The sequence below is a fragment of the Patella vulgata genome, chromosome 1 (assembly GCF_932274485.2).
Source record: "Patella vulgata chromosome 1, xgPatVulg1.2, whole genome shotgun sequence".
In the NCBI taxonomy this organism is placed as follows: domain Eukaryota; kingdom Metazoa; phylum Mollusca; class Gastropoda; family Patellidae; genus Patella; species Patella vulgata.
Window position 1 is genome coordinate 26,484,071 of NC_065879.2, and position 19,707 is coordinate 26,503,777.

Here is a 19,707-nt window from a genome sequence, read left to right on the forward strand (position 1 = left end):
CAACTTTGTTTATTTTATTTTCTAAAAAAATATATATATGTATATATTATGACTGGACGTATTGTTGACAATTATGTGATCAGATTTCTTCTTTTGGCAATGAATGCGTGGTCTCCAATTAGTGTTCTCCACAATCTGATTAAAACACTGATCCTATTTCTTTTCGATTTTTATAGTTCAAAATTTGGTTTTACTTGCCTTTACTGCACAAGGATCTGGAAGAGTTGTTATATAACCCGTATTCTGGATGATGTGAGGGGTTAGCCAATGAAACGGCCTGTTACGGTGAGTTTTTGGCGTGAGTTGCGCGGAACTGTGGGTAACCCACTAGAAACATCAAAGCTGATTGGTTAAAAAAAAATGTGCGACGTCATTAGATCAAAATTCACTCGTATCACCTCTATCGCGACCTCCCACTACAACTGGTTGTAAAAATATAGATCTGTATTTAAATCAGATTCGTTTTCTCCGTCGATTTGTAGAATTACTGCAGCACCCGGAATACGAATGGTTACGTAGTTCAATACATGTAATACTCTTTTGTATTTAATTGTCATTCTTATTTTTCTGTATCTTGAGTTCACTTGTAACTTTTACAAGAACACAATCGACATCCATTAGGATATAGGTAATCCTTGCATCCAACTCCGCAGGCCACAAAATCGGGACAAGCTGCAAACAAAATATGAAACATTTAGAGATCGGCTTTTGACAGGATCCAGTATGTTAAATTGTTTAGATTTTGCTATTATCGAAGGGCCTATGTCCGCTAGAAGCTCGATTTCTACTGAATTCATATATAAATCACAAAGTGAGAGTAAAATGGGCGGATTGCATAAGTCCCACGTTTAATACCACTAATGGTGTGAAACAAGGTGGAGTTCTCTCCCCGATATTATTCTGTATCTATATAGATGAGCTACTGACCAGACTAAAAAAGAGCAAGTTGGGTTGCCATATTGGACATGTATTTGTTGGTGCTCATATGCTGATGACATAACTCTAATTTCTTGCTCTGACGTCTATGCTTTTTATAGTAAATGAATTCTCTGTTGATTTTAATCCCCATAAAAGTAAACTTGTTATATTCAGCGCAAATAACAAAGATGTTAAAATCAAGAGTATACTGTTCAATGATCAACTTATACAAATATCACGTTTAGAATTATATTTAGACAACTTTATTCATGTTCTTAACAAAAATGATCAAATTAATGTATGTATAAGTAAGTTTTTTTTAACGTATAGTCGTTCATACGGGACGAAAAACTGAGGTCCCGTGTACACATTGGCAGGACATATTTCTCTCATAGCACACTGTATGGTGTACGCCCGTCTTTATTAGTCAAATCGGAGCAGAACAGTAGGATGTTAAACCACATTTCATTTCTTACGATCACGCCCCTGTATTGGAATTACCGCCATTTTACTGGTTGACAAGTTGAAATGCTCTTGTTTTTCAGTTATTACAGTCTTAATAACAAATTTCATGTCTATTAAATTATTTTGTGAGACCGAAAAACTATGCTTTTAGTTTTAAAAAAAAAAAAAAAAATTGAATGTTGAATGAGTGACCAAATTAGTCCCGATAGAACATATAATTAATTCTATTTAAATTTCTTTCGTACTCGAGTTATAACATTAATCAAAACATGGTTCATAATGTTATTTTATTTACTCACTTTTTATGATTCCCAATATACCACAATAACATCCATAACAGCCATTTTCATATACTTGATGTATGCAACCAAGTCCACAGGAGATTCCACATTCTGTAAGCATAAAGATATGGAAATTTATAACTTTTGAAATACAAGCATATCATTTATTTTTATTGTTAACATGTAGCATGTTTCTTGTTAATACACAGGGGGCAATATAAAGTAAATTTTTGCCACAACAGTGACTTGACATTACTTTAGTTTTGAGGTTTTAAGTTGTTGTCATAATTAACATAAAAGTTTAGTCTTTCCTGGACACACAATTCAAAGAAATTAGTATATTACCTTTAGTTTTGTATGCATATGCAATACCAATCATCAACAAAATTAAGATGGTAAACATTTCTATTTGTCGATACGCTACTGTTTTACCAGAAAAATATGAATTAATAGTTCCTGAAACTAAACATGCAGATATTTATTTGTGAGTGTCCGCGTGCTGATTAAAATGAAGAACATAATAGTTATATCCGAGAAATGATCACGCATGCGGATTAACAAAATTTTGAGCAATCTATAATATATAATTAAAAATGCTATGTCAATATTATCTGATTGTTACGATAATTGAAAAACATAATATTTAATATCCGAGATATGATCTATAATATATTAATTAAAAATGCGATGACAAAATTATTACCTGATTGGTAATTGTAGTCTAAAATGCCCAGCTTATAGGTGTTTTTTTTTAACAAACTCAAGTCCTCAACATAATTTACAGGTAAATTTTAGACAGACTCCTTTTATACTAAATGATGAACCTTGGTTGTCATCAGTTATTAATGATTGTTTACAACCTTCGGAGCATTCCCACGTGATACGGCTTTAATTAACATGACTGGGAGAAGTCATTTTGTCTTTCTTGTGGTGTGTTTACATATTTTTTGCCGGTGTATTTTTTATATATTTTAATGAATAAACGTTAGATAGTGATGTATATTAATGTATGTAGCAATGACAAATACACTGTAAAATAGTTCACGTAAAATGGAATAGGATCCTAATATCCAATATTTACGACACAATTAACATTTTATAATCAGTACGCGAGTCGTGTACCCTATGGTTTCGGGTGCCATTTTGTAATGAAAAAATAAAAACTTATCCTACAACACGGCGTGAAAGTTATTAGTAAAGGCTTATACACAAACGACAAAATAATAATTTAAAAACGTGTAGAATGTACCAAGCAGGTGTAAACGACTGCCATTCAATATGAACTGTTCACGTATTTCACCGAATATAATTGATTAGAAATTACAATATATTTTTTAAAAACTGAAAATAAATCACTTTACATACATTCATATTCCAAAAACAGAGCTATACGTCTTTAAAGGCTGTTTTATACGTGATTCTCAACGTGTGCGTGGACCTCGGTTTGTCGTACCATTCGCCCACATCGACGCACAGTGGCGTAGCCAGGTTTTTTGTGAGGGGAGGCTGCGATACCGACCATAGCTACGAGCAACATAAATGTGTGTGGGTGTGTGTGTCGGTGTGGGTGGGTGTGTGTGTATCTCCCCATTGCTTGGAGAAAATTCTTGTGAACGAGAGGATCAGAAATGGGACAGAGTCTAGATATAGCAACGCATAATATTTAATTGAGCTGCTTTTAATCTTTTGGGACTGGGCCTCTTTGGGAGGTGGTGGGGTGGGGGTGGGTGGGGTGTGTGTGTGTGTGGGGGGGGGGGGGTGCTGTCGCCATGGATTTTTGTGAGGGGAGGCTGCGATGCCGCACCATAGCCACACGCAACATAAATGTGCGTGTGTGTGTGTGGGGGGGGGGGGTGCTGTCGCCATGGATTTTTGTGAGGGGAGGCTGCGATGCCGCACCATAGCCACAAGCAACATAAATGTGTCGGTGTGTGTGTGGGGGGGGGGGGGGGTGTATCTCCTCATTGCTTGGAGCAAATTCTTGTGAAAGAGAGGATCAGAAATGGGGCAGAGTCTAGATATAGCGACGCATAATATTTAATTGAGCTGCTTTTAATCTTCTGGGACTGGGCCTCGTTGGTAGGTGGAGGGGGGGGGGGTGCTGTCGCCATGGAGACCCATCCCCCCATGCCCGCAACGCAAAACTGTCGGCGTATATTCTAATGTACGGTCCATCCCAAATAGCTCATCTAACGTCCCAACCAAAATGGCCGACGAAGGGCAATGGGGTGGAGATGGGGCTAAAACCCTTGTTGACTAAACCAGTGTCATATTTTCAACTATAGGCTACAATATTTAGAGTGTATAGAACGGGCTAGATTTACATTACACCTCTACCTTCCTCACCTGTAGTGAAACCGGTTACTCCACCCAATACAAGGCAACGTATGTACATATGCTGCTGTTTGACGTCCATATTTTAACATTAGAACGTAGTAAAGTAAAGTCACGACAATGATGAAGTTGACATAGTTTAAACGATAAAGGTATTAAAATAGGCGTAATTTTTACATACTGCGTAAATACACACTCTAAGATGACGGCGTGACCTCGCAATTTCTTTTTGACATGAAATAAAGAAACCAGTTATTTAAATTGTGAAAGACTGTTTATTAAATACATTAAATGAAAATGGCACGGGGTTGGCTAAATATAGTTCAAGCGATGAGAATTTATGTAATATAGCCTGTATCGCCTTCACAAAGCTTTCGGAAAAGGGGGGTAACTCTGTAATGAAAGGTAGCGGAATGCTGAAAATCAATAGGGTTTATCCTCTGGTGATTGAAAACAATCCGTTAAAAAGTAAGTGTGCGTGTATGTTGTTGTTGTTGAGTTTGGGGGGGGGGGGGTACACTGAATATCGATATGGTTTCTCCTCTCACGACCACAATGCTTGACTCCGTTAAAATCTATAGCCTCTATCTCGACCACAAAATTTTCAACCGAGGGGTGATAAATCTGAAACAGAAGATCGCAGAACGCTGAATATCGATAGGGTTCGTCTACTCGTGACCCCATTGCTTCAAATCAAATTTAAAAAGCAATCTGTTAAGGGGTTTTCGTTTGTAGTCTCTATCGCGTCCACGAGGTTTTCGGCAAAGTGGGGATTACTCTGGAAAGGAAAGTTATTATAGGACACCAAATATCAATAGGGTTTGTCTTCCCATGACTACGATGCTTCACACCAAATTTGAAAAGAATCCATCAACAACTCCATCGCGTTCACAAGCCAAAGGTGGAAGGACCAACGGGCAGTATAAAATGTCGGCTTATAAATATTGTGTCAAAGCGATACTTCTCCTTTATCATCGAGCCACAAAGACAAAAATGGTGGAAAAATGAATTGTAGATTACTGCAGGCTAAGCGTCAATTTAAAGATAAGTATGTTACATATAATATAAAACACAAATTTATATGGAAAACAATCACTGGGTTTATTTCACACTACGTTACAACAAGTTCCTCTTGTCGTTTTCAAGTAAGTAAGTATGTTACATGTAAATAAATTTGTTCTTTTTTAAAAAAATACAACAACAAAATCAAAATTCCTTTCAACTATGATTATTGTGTAATAAATAAAACAATAAAGCATTCAAAACATTAAAGAATGAATATATTATGCTAACCCGGGGCCAAATAGTTGCTTAAATTTTATGCAAGACAGCATTCAAAGTATTCTATTAATTGTTACATGTGCGGGCCACCGTGTGAAAACAAATCGTAACACTGTGGCAATGATAGCCAATGAGCTTTTAATTTTAAAATTTTCTCATGGCTATAAAATGAAATGAAATGGGGTTTAACGTCCTACTGTTCTGCTCCTAAACTGGGCTAATGAAGACGGGCATACGCCATACAGTGTGCTATGAGGGAAATTTTGCCCGGGCAGCGGCGCTACGGCCTACTCTTATATCGAATTCCAACAGCCAGGGGATCTTTTACGTGCATTCCAATATATACACGGGACCTTGGTTTTTCGTCTCATCCGAAGGACTAGACAGCTGTCCTTGTCAGATCCTCCGTCCCGCATCATTGACAAGGGGAAACCACGCCGGAAAATCTGGATGAACTTTCTCGGCTAATGCAGGGATCGAACACCCGACCTCCAGGCTAGCGAGCCAGCGTCTTACCCACTTAGCCACGTGATCCCCTCATGGCTATATATGGTCTGTAAAGTAGGTTATAGATCTATATCATCTTATAGATATGTTACCGGTGTTTAGCCTAAATGAAAATGAAAAAGATGAGGGTTAACGTCGTATTTTTCTGCTCCATTCGGGCTAAGGAAAATCTACATGCGCCTACTCCTCCCGGACAGAAGCGCTAAGGTCTAGGCCTACTCTTATTTTCGAATTCTAGCTATCAAAGGATCTTTTACGTGCCCGTCAATGTGTACACGGGTCTTCGGTTTTTCGTCCCATCCGAAAAACTAGACGTTTTTCATTGTCTGACTTTCGAGCCACCGCGGCTCCCAATGTTGAGGCTAGCATTTGCCATGCACGCCTCCTTGGCCTTTCGGGTCAAAGAATTGAAATTGGAAAGTTGAATTAAAAACGAAAGATATGGAAAATGAGAATGATTGTTTCATTAGAAATTTACCAATTAGAAAATACACTGATATGATAAGAAAAAGTCACTATAATTCTAAAAACAATATTGTGCACTGATAAGCCGGTTATGACGTCATGATACTAGTGCTGAATAACACATACTTCCATAATTTGGCTGAACAAAACCCACAGCTGTGATATTCGGTCAAAAATCAGATTTTTCACGAACTTGATAACTATCACAGAGATTCATTGGGCGTAATTGCCGTGTGGTATATGGGTGTGTAGTTCAGCTCTACACGTAGGTTTCATTACACTCGTCCTGTACGTTCAGGAACCGTCCTATTGAGTCCTTGTCGAAAATGTATCGCTTTCTAGTTAATTTTACTGGGCATGTCAGGGCTAGGACGGAAATTAATAATTTACGCGACCGACCTTGTCAGTAGAAGGGGACGGTACTCATATTTACAGATCTTCGGAAAACGATCAATGAAGTAAAATTAACTGAGCTAATGAAGACGGGCATACGCCATACAGTGTGCTATGAGTGAAATTTTGCCCGGAAAGCGGCGCCACAGCAGTCTACTGATATAACAGTAAACATTTTGCACAAAATTCGATATATGGTCGAAGGAGAATAACCGAATTGAACACTATTTGACAGTAAATTTACAATTTGTTCTAAATATACTATTTCAAATGGCATTTCTGTTAATATACAGCTCACATAATGTAAACTGACACATGATTGTATTTTTACATTACGTTTGATATAATCTTACATGTGGCCAAAGAGGGAATTACCGATGTGGCCACTATTTGAAAGATAATTTACAATTTGCTGTAAAAATAATAATTCAAATTGCAATTCTCTTAATATATAGCTCACATAATGTAAACTGACATATGGATGTATTTCTACATTAAGTGTGATGTAATCTTACATAATCTTTGTATTCACATGCATTTACATCGTTTTAAATGTAAATTAACAAACTATGTGATATTACAAATCGGACACTGTATTTTAACTGTAAATATGCATATAATTTTAACAGTTTAATAGGCATCTTTTACGTGCACACCAACGTATACACGGGACCTCAGTGTTTCGTCCCATCTGAACGACTAGACATCTATCCTTGTCCGGATCTCCGTCCTGCATCACTGACAAGTGGGGACCACGTCGGAAAATCTGGATGATCCCTGTACTTGCTTAATCAGACCAATATAAATTCGGTTTCATTACCCTTAATTTATAACATTTATTTTAATTGGATGTGATTAAAATAACCCTATAGTGTTATACCCCCTCATAAGTGGACTATAGTATAGACGAAAAGTAATGAAGCCTTACAAGGTCTGTCAATGTTAAAGTTCTAAAGAGATGTACAATTACACGTTTTCTGTAATTGTACACAAATCACGTATTTGAATAGTAGAATTACCCATAAAAACAGTTAAAGTACAACATACATGTACTTTTAACCAACATAGTTGTATCAATACAGATTAAATGTAATAAAAATATAGTTCTAACTTTAAACTACACTTTTATTGTTAATTTACCAATTGTTTTTACAGTAATCCCATGTTACCTCACTAATACAGTAAATTTATAGTATAAAAACATGCAGTGGTATTTTTACAGCGTTATGTGAATGAAATTACATATTTTTTACTGTAATTTTACATTTATTATTAACAGTGTAATGTATCTTATTTTGGACAATAATAAAATTTGTGTAACATACGTTACTATTTTACCTTATCTCAAACAGTAAATAGAGAATCTGTAAATTTTCAGTATTTATATAACTGTTGAATTATTTTGATAGAAATATAATTAATGTACAATATTTTAAAGAAATATGTATGTTTGAAAACCTTAATTTAGACGGTCACACTGCATTTGAAATAAGTATAGGATATAAAATTCTTTCCACTTACATTGAGAAAGATAAAATGTTTTCGCTGCAAAAATGATTCTTAATACAGGATTACTGGGTGTCCAAACTTTCAGCAGATAATCTACCTTTCAAAAAACAAGGTTCTTATCACTGAATAATGTCAACACTTATGCCCAATATAATTTATAAGCATGGTAACGTACGTTTCTCTAGTACAAAAAGATGAAATACTGGCCTTACGAAATCCAACGTGAAAAAAATATCTTAAAAGTTAACTTGAAACCCTTTTTGACGGACAATCTGGACACATTGAACTATGATTTGAATGCATAATTAGTGGCTAATGAGAAGTTTAATTTTTAAATATTTCCATTTTCCAAAATGTACCCTTTTATTGAGAATAGTATAGTATTATTTTCCAATAGAAATTTCAGCAGAAATCTGTTGAAAAAATAAAAGCAACTGTACAATGTTTTGGGCCGTTATTTCCTACAGGCCCCCAAATTCTGTAGGATACTATACAATTTCATCCTACAGAAAATGCCCCCCCCCCCCCCATCTCTAGACTGTTCTGTAGAATTCTATATTAATAAAACTACATTGGTATAGACGATATTTGTCGTTTTAGAGTGAATAACATATTTTATTTCATCGAGAAGCAAGAAAACTTATATTTTCACGAATGTTCTATTTATTTTATGATTTTACAATCATTTTATGTAAAAACAACTAGCCGGTGGAATAACACTTTTATTTCACTGATAAAACGCGGTATTCCACTACTGATCATAAAATAAAAAGGATTATTTGCTAAGGGTAGTATACTTTGACTGACAGTGACATATCCGACTAAAATTAATACCATCGTTAAATCGATAAGATCATACTTATAAGGGAGCCCAACACCTTCGTTCGTTAAAAATAACTGCAATTTAATGTCTCCGTTAAAAGCGATATGTAATAAGAAGTAATTGTATTCCATAGAATTGTGACCTGTTTATTTAACTCCGTGTTCATGAGTCGCTATAGCAAGTTAACGATCACGAAGCTTCGAACAACCGTATCCTGTGTAGGGTGACCCACCATAAATAAATATCTCCATATATCTCGACAATTACGCCACAATATTTATATATATGCCAAGCCTCAAATCAGTTTCACACAATTATAGTCACTAAATAAAAGATCATGTTGTACTTAATAAGCTATGACCATTAATCACGTATAAATAATAGACTGAAAACTGGTTCCAAGAGTCGTCCATAACATCCAGACACTTTTGAGTAAAAGATAGGTTACGTGCCCTTGTTTTGAAATTAGTCTCGCTTAACCAGTCTATCGACCATTCTACGTCTGATTGACAGGTCGGGATAATCAAGACTACTTTTTTTACGAAACATAACAGAAAGCTAGAACAAGAAATTGAATTTAGAAATAAGCACGTTAGGTAGCCCAACAACCGTTTTAAGAAGCTTGTAAAATTAAAATGAAACTACTGCTAGTATCATGTTCCTGTCTAACCCGAGTGATTCAGAGATATTATTTGTACTAAACCAAAAGATGCCGCTCTTAACGGTACAGTTAATGATAAAGCGATTTAAAAAATGAAACGAACGTAATTTCTAAATCTGCTGTAATAACCAAGAAGCTTAATTTTACTGCTATTCAAAATCGTCAACAATAAATATTTTACGGCTGTAATAGTTGATAGATTTGTAGAGAATTGCACGCGCCATGGCTATTTATAGTATCATACTGTCAGAAAGTTGGTCTCGGCACGGCGAATGTGCACGCTTCAGTGGTAGTCTCGAACTATCAGCGGTGGACTGTATTTCTGTGAGTACATGGGTCACCCTATCTGTGGCTACCACTCGATGAGCATGCTTTTATTTTTAGAAGTCATGTGATGCTGAATAACACAGACATGCGCAGATATAGTCGGAAATAGGAAACGCAAATTAAAGTTGAGGTTTGTTATTGTTTGTCACAAGGAATTTATATTGATTTACTTTCTTATTTCGAAGTTAATTTATGACATTTGGTTCCTTTTTGACGGAAGTAAATAATATCTGGTAGGAAAGACGAGTAACTAATGAAATTGACACAGTCTATATACCCCAGGGTGACTTACATTACAATACGAACGTGTCATCAAAATGATTGCTCAACCACACTGAACCAGGCAGTGTCAGTGTCAACCTGCATTCTGTCATTATGATCAAAATACGAAATGGCGACTGCAGATAGTCATACTGGTCATTGTTTTTCTATTTTCTGATAAGTTTAATATCATAATATAAAGAGAAGGTATATAATATATTGTTATTCAGGGACTAATTCGAACGATTGATGAATTGAATTGATTTTTTGAGCATGGTTCATTTGGTTGAAGATTATGATTATGTAGTTGTAATCTGTTTGAAAAGGAATACAGAGATTTGAAGGGTGAGAGGGGTACTGCCTCTACATCCCACTTAGTACACCTATCAGGAAAATATCTTCTTGTGGAGATAATAAACACAGATTCATATTTTATTGAACTGTCTGACAGAGAGACATTCTTTTAATAGTTTTAAGTTGAACAGGTTTTTTTTATAATCTGTGTGTCATTTATATATTTGTAGCAGTGTGTGGATAAAAATTTGCAGTAGTCAATATATATATTGTATATCTACATGTAGATTACCGTACACTTGTTTTTATCTGGATGATAGTAATAATTGATCATAATTTAAATTAATATATCATTACCTCAACTGTTAAGTTTGTCCATGTTCTTTACAGTTACCACATTCCTGTGCAAACAGATAGATTGAGTATGCACCGACCTCTTCTGTATGGAAATTTACTGTTTGTTAAATGTTCAAAATCTTAAAAATATGATGATCAGTCATATTAAGTATTTTGAAATATAAATTTACCGGTACGGTAATACCCTGGTACCACCTGCATGGACAATAAATAAATGATTTCATCATTTCCATTTCATTTGTAATACCTAGAACTTGTCTTGTCACCATAGGTGTACGGGGAAATTTTTGACTGGGGGGCGGTGGTGGTTGGTGCCCAAAAAATGTAGTTAGGTTCTTAGTATGTTACATAATAATAATAAATTCGCTGTTAAATTGGACACATTCAAGAACACAATATCTTTTTTTATACAACTTTTACAAAATACAATTGTGTGCCCAAATTTTCCCAGCATTTGGTGCCCAAAATGGGGGGCGCCCCCATTATGTAAGGGCTAAATCTGCCTATTGCAGGTCTTTCTTTAGGCAGTAATGTTATCTAAATTATTAATTAGACATTAATTAACTTATCAAGACCATAATCAGTTCTTGATGCTGTTGTTAGTCTGCAATATTTAGTGAATTTGAAATTTGAATATGTTTTTTAATGGATGATTTAACGTAAAAATGGATAATCAAGACTTTGTTTATTATCATACCAAAGGTAGTAATGACGATCAAGGTTAGCCTAAAATTAAATCGCTAATATTATTGCGGTTCAGAGAGAAGCAATTTGACTGAAATTTCCAGCATATTCAGTTTTCACTATTACCTAATGCCCCTTTAAGGTCAGAATAATAATTAATATAGGCATTTAAATTAGTTAAAGTTAAACAAATTGACATTATTTGACTAAAGGGGCTGTATGAAATAATTTTTCAGATGTGTTTTTTTTTTTCTGGGAAAATGAATTTTTGGTTGTATTCAAGCAAATTGAAATCATTACAATAGTTTAAGTCAGTGCAATAGAACATTTTTGTTTCAAATGATGAGCCGAGGCGGCTCCCGACCAAAACTGTCCTGATATTCACCGATACACCGAGGAAAGGTGCTAATAAGTTACTTACATCACATTTCTATCGAGTATTGTGAAGCAAAATGTGAAAAATAGTATTTATTATCGAGTCATTTCAACCGAAAAGTTCTTTCATTATTTATCCCTTTCTGAGCCTCACGTTACATTTCATGGTAGAATGATTTCGCAGTGGAGAGACGACCTGAGTAGTATTCACACGTGCGTCTTGCTATGATACTCTGAGCGTAAAACAATCGCGTGTAGTGTATAGGAAATGCGAAACGTGGGTCATTCCTGGTGAAAGTATGCATCGGCGGATGGTTCTTCCGTTGAAATTTATTTGTAATAAAGTTTATGACTTTCTAGGCGTTTTTTTTTTCATCCTGCTTATTTTCAATGCCTGTGAAGTGTCCAGCAAGAGAACTTCGCCTTCTATCATCACAATTAATTATAATAATTATTCAATATTCTAATTTATATATTTTGCATATTAATATAAATCAAACCAAATTATGATATAGATGCCAATTGGTATGTATAATAATTGATTTTTGTAGTATGTTGTTATGTTAATTTAATGTCATTGTATATGTTTTTGAACTGCCATGTAGTTCCCCCCATTTTGTTTTGTTACTATGATTTTGACTAGTTGTTTCATGTACATTGGTTAGAGCCTCGTTATCAATTGCGATCTGGGTCGGACTAAACCTCCGCTACTTATTGCTTGATAGATATCTAAAACGGTATAAAAGTATCCGTGTATCAGAAATGATCAGTACTCTTTCTGTGTATCAGAAATGATCAGTACTCTTTCTGTACATTTCTGATACACGGATACTTTTAAGCATGTATTGCAATTAAACAGGACAGTTTTATCAAAGGTTGCCAGTGGCAACGAGTAGAAGTGGGATGTAAGGTTAAATAGATATATTTTTATTGATTTTATATTTTCAGATCAAATAAAACAATAGATTGTACAATTAAGACATGGCAACAGGACAAGATATAGCAAAAGCTGGTTGGCTTTATAGAGAAAGTAAGTATTGGTACCCAGTTCTATTGTTTTTAAAGGCACATACAAAACATTGTACCAATTATGTTAAATCTTGCCAATAAATTGACAACAGAGATGTTAGAGGTAGGACTAGAAGGTATGATATCCTACTAGCTCTAGAAAATTAGACATTATCAAAAATGAAATTATTTACAAAGGTTCATATAATGTATTCTGTTATGTGTGTAATTCAACAGGCTCTGTACTGAAGAGATGGAAAAAGAATTGGGTTGTTCTAGACCGAAATGGAGATTTGAGATATTTTGAAAGTCCTGATCACCATACAGCTGAGGAGAGGATTGTTGTAAGAGCTCAAGTATTGAAAATTAGAACAGGATTTGAGGTATTAAGTATATTAAATTATTATTATTATTGTTAAACAGAAAATGAATGCAGTTACTAGTATGATGACAAGCCCATAATCAACTCTTTAGACCATCAGCTGGCTGAGATATTGAATGGATGAGACTACGTGTATCCGCACCATATAATCAGTTTAAATTAAAATGAAAGTCACTTAAAACACAAAAAAAGTATTGACAGTTAAGATTTTGTTTATTATCATGCCAATAGTACTTGATACTTGGCTTGTTCTTGTCAAATGTTAAAATGAATGTCACTCAAAAGGACTTTCTTTCTTATCATGGCAATTTTTCTATTTCTGGTCAAAACTTCAAACACTCATAACTTTCAGAATACAGTAATTTGACTGAAATTTCATTATATTCATTTTTCATTGTGACCAGCTCTTTATCTAAATCTTACAAAATGCATCTTTAACATTGAAGAATCTAATAGCCTACCCGCGTTACCATTATTAAAATAAATTGCCCTTTATGATCTGGTTTTGAAATTGAAATAAGAGTAGGCTCATATACCCCAGTCAGAGCATGTTTTACATAAATTATATTATACTATTATTCTGTGCAACTTACGACAAAGAAATGACAAAGAAATGTCACGTGTTGACTGTGTTTGTAATATTATCTGTATTCTATTGTTTAAATTCTATTGTTAAAACGTTTGTTGGCAATTTTTCAAAATGCATTATAAGCTATACTTCATTGTGTATGTGACTTAAACATACATTATGCAAGAGCTAAATCTGATTATTGCAAGTCTTTATTTAGGCTTCAGATGTCATAGAAATTATAAATTAGATCTTTATTTACACAACAAGCACAAATTTTTAAATGGCGTCGTAAGCCGAGATTAACCGTTAGGTTGACGTCATACCCCCAAAAATTTTAGATCGAGGCTAAATTATAGAGTGTACGAAGCGAGGCCACTGTTGAGCGATGTCGCATGTCAGTCAATTTGATTGAAAGTTCGATATATATGGCCTTGGGGATCACATGGCTAAGTGGGTAAGACGCTGGCTCACTAGCCTGGAGGTCGGGTGTTCGATCCCTGCATTGGCCGAGAAAGTTCATCCAGATTTTCCTGCGTGGTTTCCCCTTGTCAGTGATGCAGGAGGGAGGGCCTGGCAAGGACAACTGTCTAGTCGATCGGATGGGACAAAAAACCGAGGTCCCGTGTACATATTGGCGTACACGTAAAAGATCCCTTGGCAGTTGGAATTCGATATAAGAGTAGGCTGTAGCGCTGCTGCCCGGGCAAAATTTACCTCATAGCACACTGTATGGCGTATGCCCGTCTTCATTAGCCCAGTTTAGGAGCAGAACAGTAGGACGTTAAACCCCATTCCATTTCATTTCATTTATACGGCCTTGATATTATGTTTAGTTGTGGTTAAAATGAGAGTTTGGATGTCGGTATTATACGTTCTTTTATCACAGCTAACATCACCCCAGTTGAATTGCAGCCCCATTGGATCACTGTTTCCTATTTGTCTGCTTCGGGAGTTATGTAGCCTACCAGTTACAGTACAAGAGTACACGCAGGCTAACAAGAAGTCGGCTATAATTATGCCTCATTGATTTGGTCCATTCCTTTCAAACTTTCGCTTCTTATCTATATATTTAAAGTCTTATTTTTAATTTGTAGTAGAAATAAATGTGAGCGAATTGAATTGCAACCCTGTCTCAAACTGAATAGGGTAACGGTACCACAGCCATTGAAAACGTTACTTGATAATCGAGATTATGTAGGTGGAGTTAACGCCTGTCAATCAAACGATCGGCCATTCTCGGAGATGGTGAAGAGAGAGTTGACTCCTATTTCTAGTCAAAAATTATATTGTTCAGAATATAGTAAATTGACTGAAATTTTCAATATATTCTTCTTTCATCATCTATTTTTGAACTGTAATAGCAAGAATACCCAACTCTCTATTAAAATCTCCCATAATGTTTTTTTTATAAAATATTAAAATAAAAGATTAAAATGTTAAATTGCACTACTTCTTCAATAAAGGGATCCAATTTGGATCAGTGTATAAGGTGTATGTTCAATACAGGTTAAGAATTGGAAACTTTCTTGTCTACTATGGCCCTCCCAATGATCATATATTATTGAAGTCTATAAATATGTTATTTTTGTTAAACATTTTGCTAGATTTCAGTCTGTGTAAGTAACTTAATCTTAAAAGGGATTCTTTGACCACTGAGTTCCTTCCAAATAATTGCTGCATGATTAGGACAGAAATACCGATTATGGTCTGAAAACTAATAAGTAATAAGTATATGATTCTGTATCTTTTTTTCAGTGTGGTGCTCTGTCACCACCAGATAGAATGGGCAAGTCTTCTCTTTTTGTCTTGGATATGAACAATGGTGAATCAATTGCTTTTTGTGCCGAGACTCCAGATGATATGAGGTAATATAATTATAGTACTGAGGCACAGTGCCAAGACATAATGCCGCTGAAATGTGATTTTTGGCACAAGTGTAGGCTGGACATTTACTGATACAAGAAAATCAACGACAACCCACTGAGGTCAAAACAATATTCTTTTCAGTGAAATGTAAAAATCAAAAGCCAGTAACATGTGTGTTCACCTGTAACAACCACACACTCTATGCATCGTCGGTACATGGAGGAGATAAGTCTGTAAAAGGTCCCTTGTGGAATCTGTCGCCACTCTCATTGCAATGCTTTCAGTGGCACTGGTGGTACTCATGCCCTCTTGAATTATCACAATGGCACGTTATTGGTGTTCACTGTTGAGTGGTCAGCATTGGCACATCATTGCATTTTCCACAGTTGTACTGACCCCAGATATTTAATTATGGTGTCCTCTCATTGCAACTCTGTATTTTTTTTGTCCCTACTCTTTCGAAGAGAGCAGGGTACTAATAAAAGGGGACATCTGTCTGTCTGTTACACAATAACTGTGCATCTACATGTAATTGTGGTAAAATGTTCAAACTAATTGGTGTAGATGTTCATTAGGTGAATGTCTTGTCTGAGTTCGATGATGAGCATTTTCTACTTAGGCTGAACAGATAGGATTGATCAATACTATGGTACACCATAAAAACGAACCAAAATAAAGATATCATTTTCATGATGTCACTACCAACATAAAATGAAACGATGTGTGAAAGATGTATCAGGTATTTCTCTTAGTATGAAATCACCTACCTACAGTATAGTTAAAGTTATACTTTGAAATGGTTTGGATTTACATGCACAATTAATTAATCCTAGATGGATTTTTCTTTAATAATAAGGTATATATATTTATCTGTATTTTACAGTGCTTGGAAGATCGCTTTAGAAGATGCTCGGACACAGATGATGGCTCCACGTGCCACAAATATTTCCTACCAAACGGTTGTTAATCCTTTGGCAACAACAACTGTGATTGGTGGACCAGGTTATTATCATTCTGGTTATTCTGGTTATCCAGGTCGTGTTCTATCAGCACCAGCTGTGACAGTTGTACCACAAACACAAGGTCAGTATATTCAATAACAGTAGTAGGTATTTACCATGAATACAAATTCATGTATACAGACTACTAATGATTAGGAAAATAATGTTTCATCTATGATGATCTTGGGTCCATATTCAAACTCAGACGTGGTCTAATCTATGTCATAAAGGGCCATTATAACGTAAGCAAGAAAATAAGTAATTAATTATTTATAATATGTCAGGGGGTCATTAAAATATATCATATTCAAACCAATTATACACTCCATTAATTACCGAAAATCCAATGATCTCCAAAACATTAATATATCCCTTAATTGATCATGATTTATTCAGTAAGAGCTTATTAGCAATTTTCGAGAAATATAAGTGTTATAATAAATACATACCTTTATCAAACTGAAGTTGATGCAGTTGTAGATTACCAAGTAATCAAATGATATGTTGCTTTTGCATTGTTTGTAATTATTACATAAATTGTAAATATTTATAGTGTATCAAGCAGGAGGCCCAATGGGTGCAACTACCGTTATCAATGCTCCTCCACCACAACAAGTGGTCTATATGGATTCTTCACCATGTTATTATCGAAGACGAGGTCTATGGGGACCATACCTCTGGTAGACACGTTGCAAATATGGGCTTAAATCGCCTAGGAAGAGTTGGTTTTACATTATGTTTGATTTTGAAAATTTTATATATTTTTTCTTTTAAATTGTATTTTTCATTAAAGTGCTTTCTTGAATTTTTATACGGCCACATAGAAGTGTGGACGTATATTGCCGTCGCCCCAGTCCGTCCATCGTCCATAATTTCTTGTTAACGCTCTAACGCCAAAATTTATCATCCAGTTTTTTTAAAATTGATATATGTTTGCATTAGTGAGATGAAGAAGCCTATTTAATTTCAATAATTTCCGTTTATTATGTCTAGAGTTATGGCCCTTGTTTCACTTTGTTGAACCTTGTGAACGCTCTAATGCCAAAAGTTAACATCTTATCTTTGTGAAATTTATATGCATGATTTAAATTAGTGAAACGAAGAAGCCTATTTAAGTTCAATAATTTCTGTTCATTACGTCTAGAGTTATGGCCCTTGTTTCACTATATTGAACATTGTGAACGCTCTAACGCCATAAGTTATCATCCGATCTTTCTGAAATTTATATGCATTATTTAAATTAGTGAAACGAAGAAGCTTATCGAATTTCAGCAATTTCTGTTTATTACGTCTCCAGTTATGGCCCTTGGTTCACTTTATTGAACCTTGTGAACAATCTGACATCAAAAGTTATATGCCAATCTGTATGAAATTTGCATACGTCATTTAAATTAGTAAAGAGAAGAATCCTATTGAATTTTAGCAATTTCCATTTATTACTTCTAAGAGTTATGGGCAAGTTATGGCCTTTATTTCACTTTGTTCAACCTTGTTAATGCTCGATTGATGAAAGTTATCCTCCAATATGTATGAAATTTATATGCATCGTTTAAATTTGTGAAACAGAGGTCTATTGAATTTCAGCAATTTCTGTCAATAATTTCTAGAGTTATGGCGGTTGTGAACCTTGTGACGAAAGTGATCATCTAATCTGTATAAAATTTATATGCATTATTTAAATTAGTAAAACGAAAAAGCCTGTCAAATTTCAACAATTTCTGTAGATTACTTCCAGAGTTGAGACCCTTGTTTCAGTTTGTAGAACCTTGTGAACCCTCAAACGGCAAAAATTATAATCTGATCTGTATGGAACTGTCTTGTAAAGGCCCCCAATTACCTACAAAATAATAAATATGCGACAACACTTGTCGGACGATTTAGCTCCTGTGGGCGTATGTTTTGTTGCCTGGCAACCTATCTTTTTTTTATTGAATGTTAATAAATGAAACTTGCAATTCAAATCAAATTTATGACCAAGCATTTATTCCATGATTAGTCCTTGTTGTATTATAAGTCGTTAGTTTTAATTTCACTGACCACAAATTTATCCACATTAATAGCGTTTATTACTACTTAGTTTTATTCATAATAAATCATAATTAAATAATGACTGTGATATGCACCTATAGATGTATTTAAATATTGATGCTTATGATGATTGTTTAGTTAACATGAAAAAATTTGTTTATTGTAATTGTTTATGATATACACTTCAAAAATGTGATATAGAAAGCACTATAGTTATTATATTGAATTATTGCCTGGAGGCACTTTGTAAAATGGAAAATCTCTTTTAAAAATAACATAAACCTAAGACTAAATATTATGCCTGCAGAGTCGGTGTTAATCCATATACAGTAAGGGAGATAATCAACTTCAGGATCAAGTAATTTGTCTCAAACCTTTTTATTCTCAGTTTTGTAGGATTATGTCATTTTTGAATAAGATTTCCTATTTACAATTTCATGTACCTGTGTTTATACACTGAGACCGAGAATTTCAATAAACAATCCTAAATTCTGTTTACACAAACAGTTAATATCAATGAAAATCTACTGAGTGTAAAGGGGTGGATTTGGAGAGGTCTCAGAATATTGCATTTGGCAGCTGGAGGTTCCTCCCAGTCCCTCGCCCTCGGGATAAGAGAAAGAGGAAGGACATAATCAATACAGAAATCAATACTTGGATCGAGTTATCGGTCTGAGATGGTATTATTCTGGAATAGAGTGCCATGCAATTTACTGGAGCGTTACTTAAAGACAACAGTTTGTCATGTGTAAGACGGTGTCAAAAGTATTATACAAATTTGCCAAATGCCCAACGAGATTCTGTGAGCATAGCTTTCAGTCTTCCAAGTATAGGTAAGTCCAGCACTCGGGAAGATGTCTTCCGTCTTAACGACAGTCCAACACACAGTCGGTTATATCACAACACTGGCGTTATC

General features: G+C 34.9%; 1 protein-coding gene and 1 long non-coding RNA gene across 4 annotated transcripts; one reads left to right on the top strand and one right to left on the bottom strand.

Annotated features, from left to right (window-relative positions):
* LOC130014102 (uncharacterized) lies at positions 1-4,133 on the bottom strand. Of its 2 annotated transcripts, none has more exons than XR_008789079.1 (4): positions 4,011-4,133; positions 2,010-2,126; positions 1,683-1,775; positions 1-672 (listed from the first exon to the last, which is right to left on the bottom strand). It is a non-coding gene; the product is annotated as an uncharacterized LOC130014102 (long non-coding RNA). The 2 variants fall into 2 exon arrangements; XR_008789078.1 differs by lacking the exon at positions 4,011-4,133 and adding an exon at positions 2,368-2,429.
* Positions 4,134-9,961: 5,828 nt separating this feature from the next.
* Positions 9,962-19,283, top strand: LOC126829041 (pleckstrin homology domain-containing family B member 2). 2 transcript variants are annotated; one of them, XM_050558989.1, is made up of 6 exons: positions 9,962-10,094; positions 12,884-12,965; positions 13,181-13,326; positions 15,652-15,761; positions 16,646-16,845; positions 17,317-19,283. In XM_050558989.1, the coding sequence occupies exons 2-6, from the start codon at positions 12,917-12,919 to the stop codon at positions 17,445-17,447; spliced, it is 636 nt and encodes a 211-aa protein (XP_050414946.1). In that variant the 5' UTR covers positions 9,962-10,094; positions 12,884-12,916; the 3' UTR covers positions 17,448-19,283. The 2 variants fall into 2 exon arrangements, with proteins under 2 accessions (XP_050414946.1, XP_050414947.1); XM_050558990.2 differs by lacking the exon at positions 9,962-10,094 and adding an exon at positions 10,146-10,197.
* Positions 19,284-19,707: the final 424 nt, after the last annotated feature.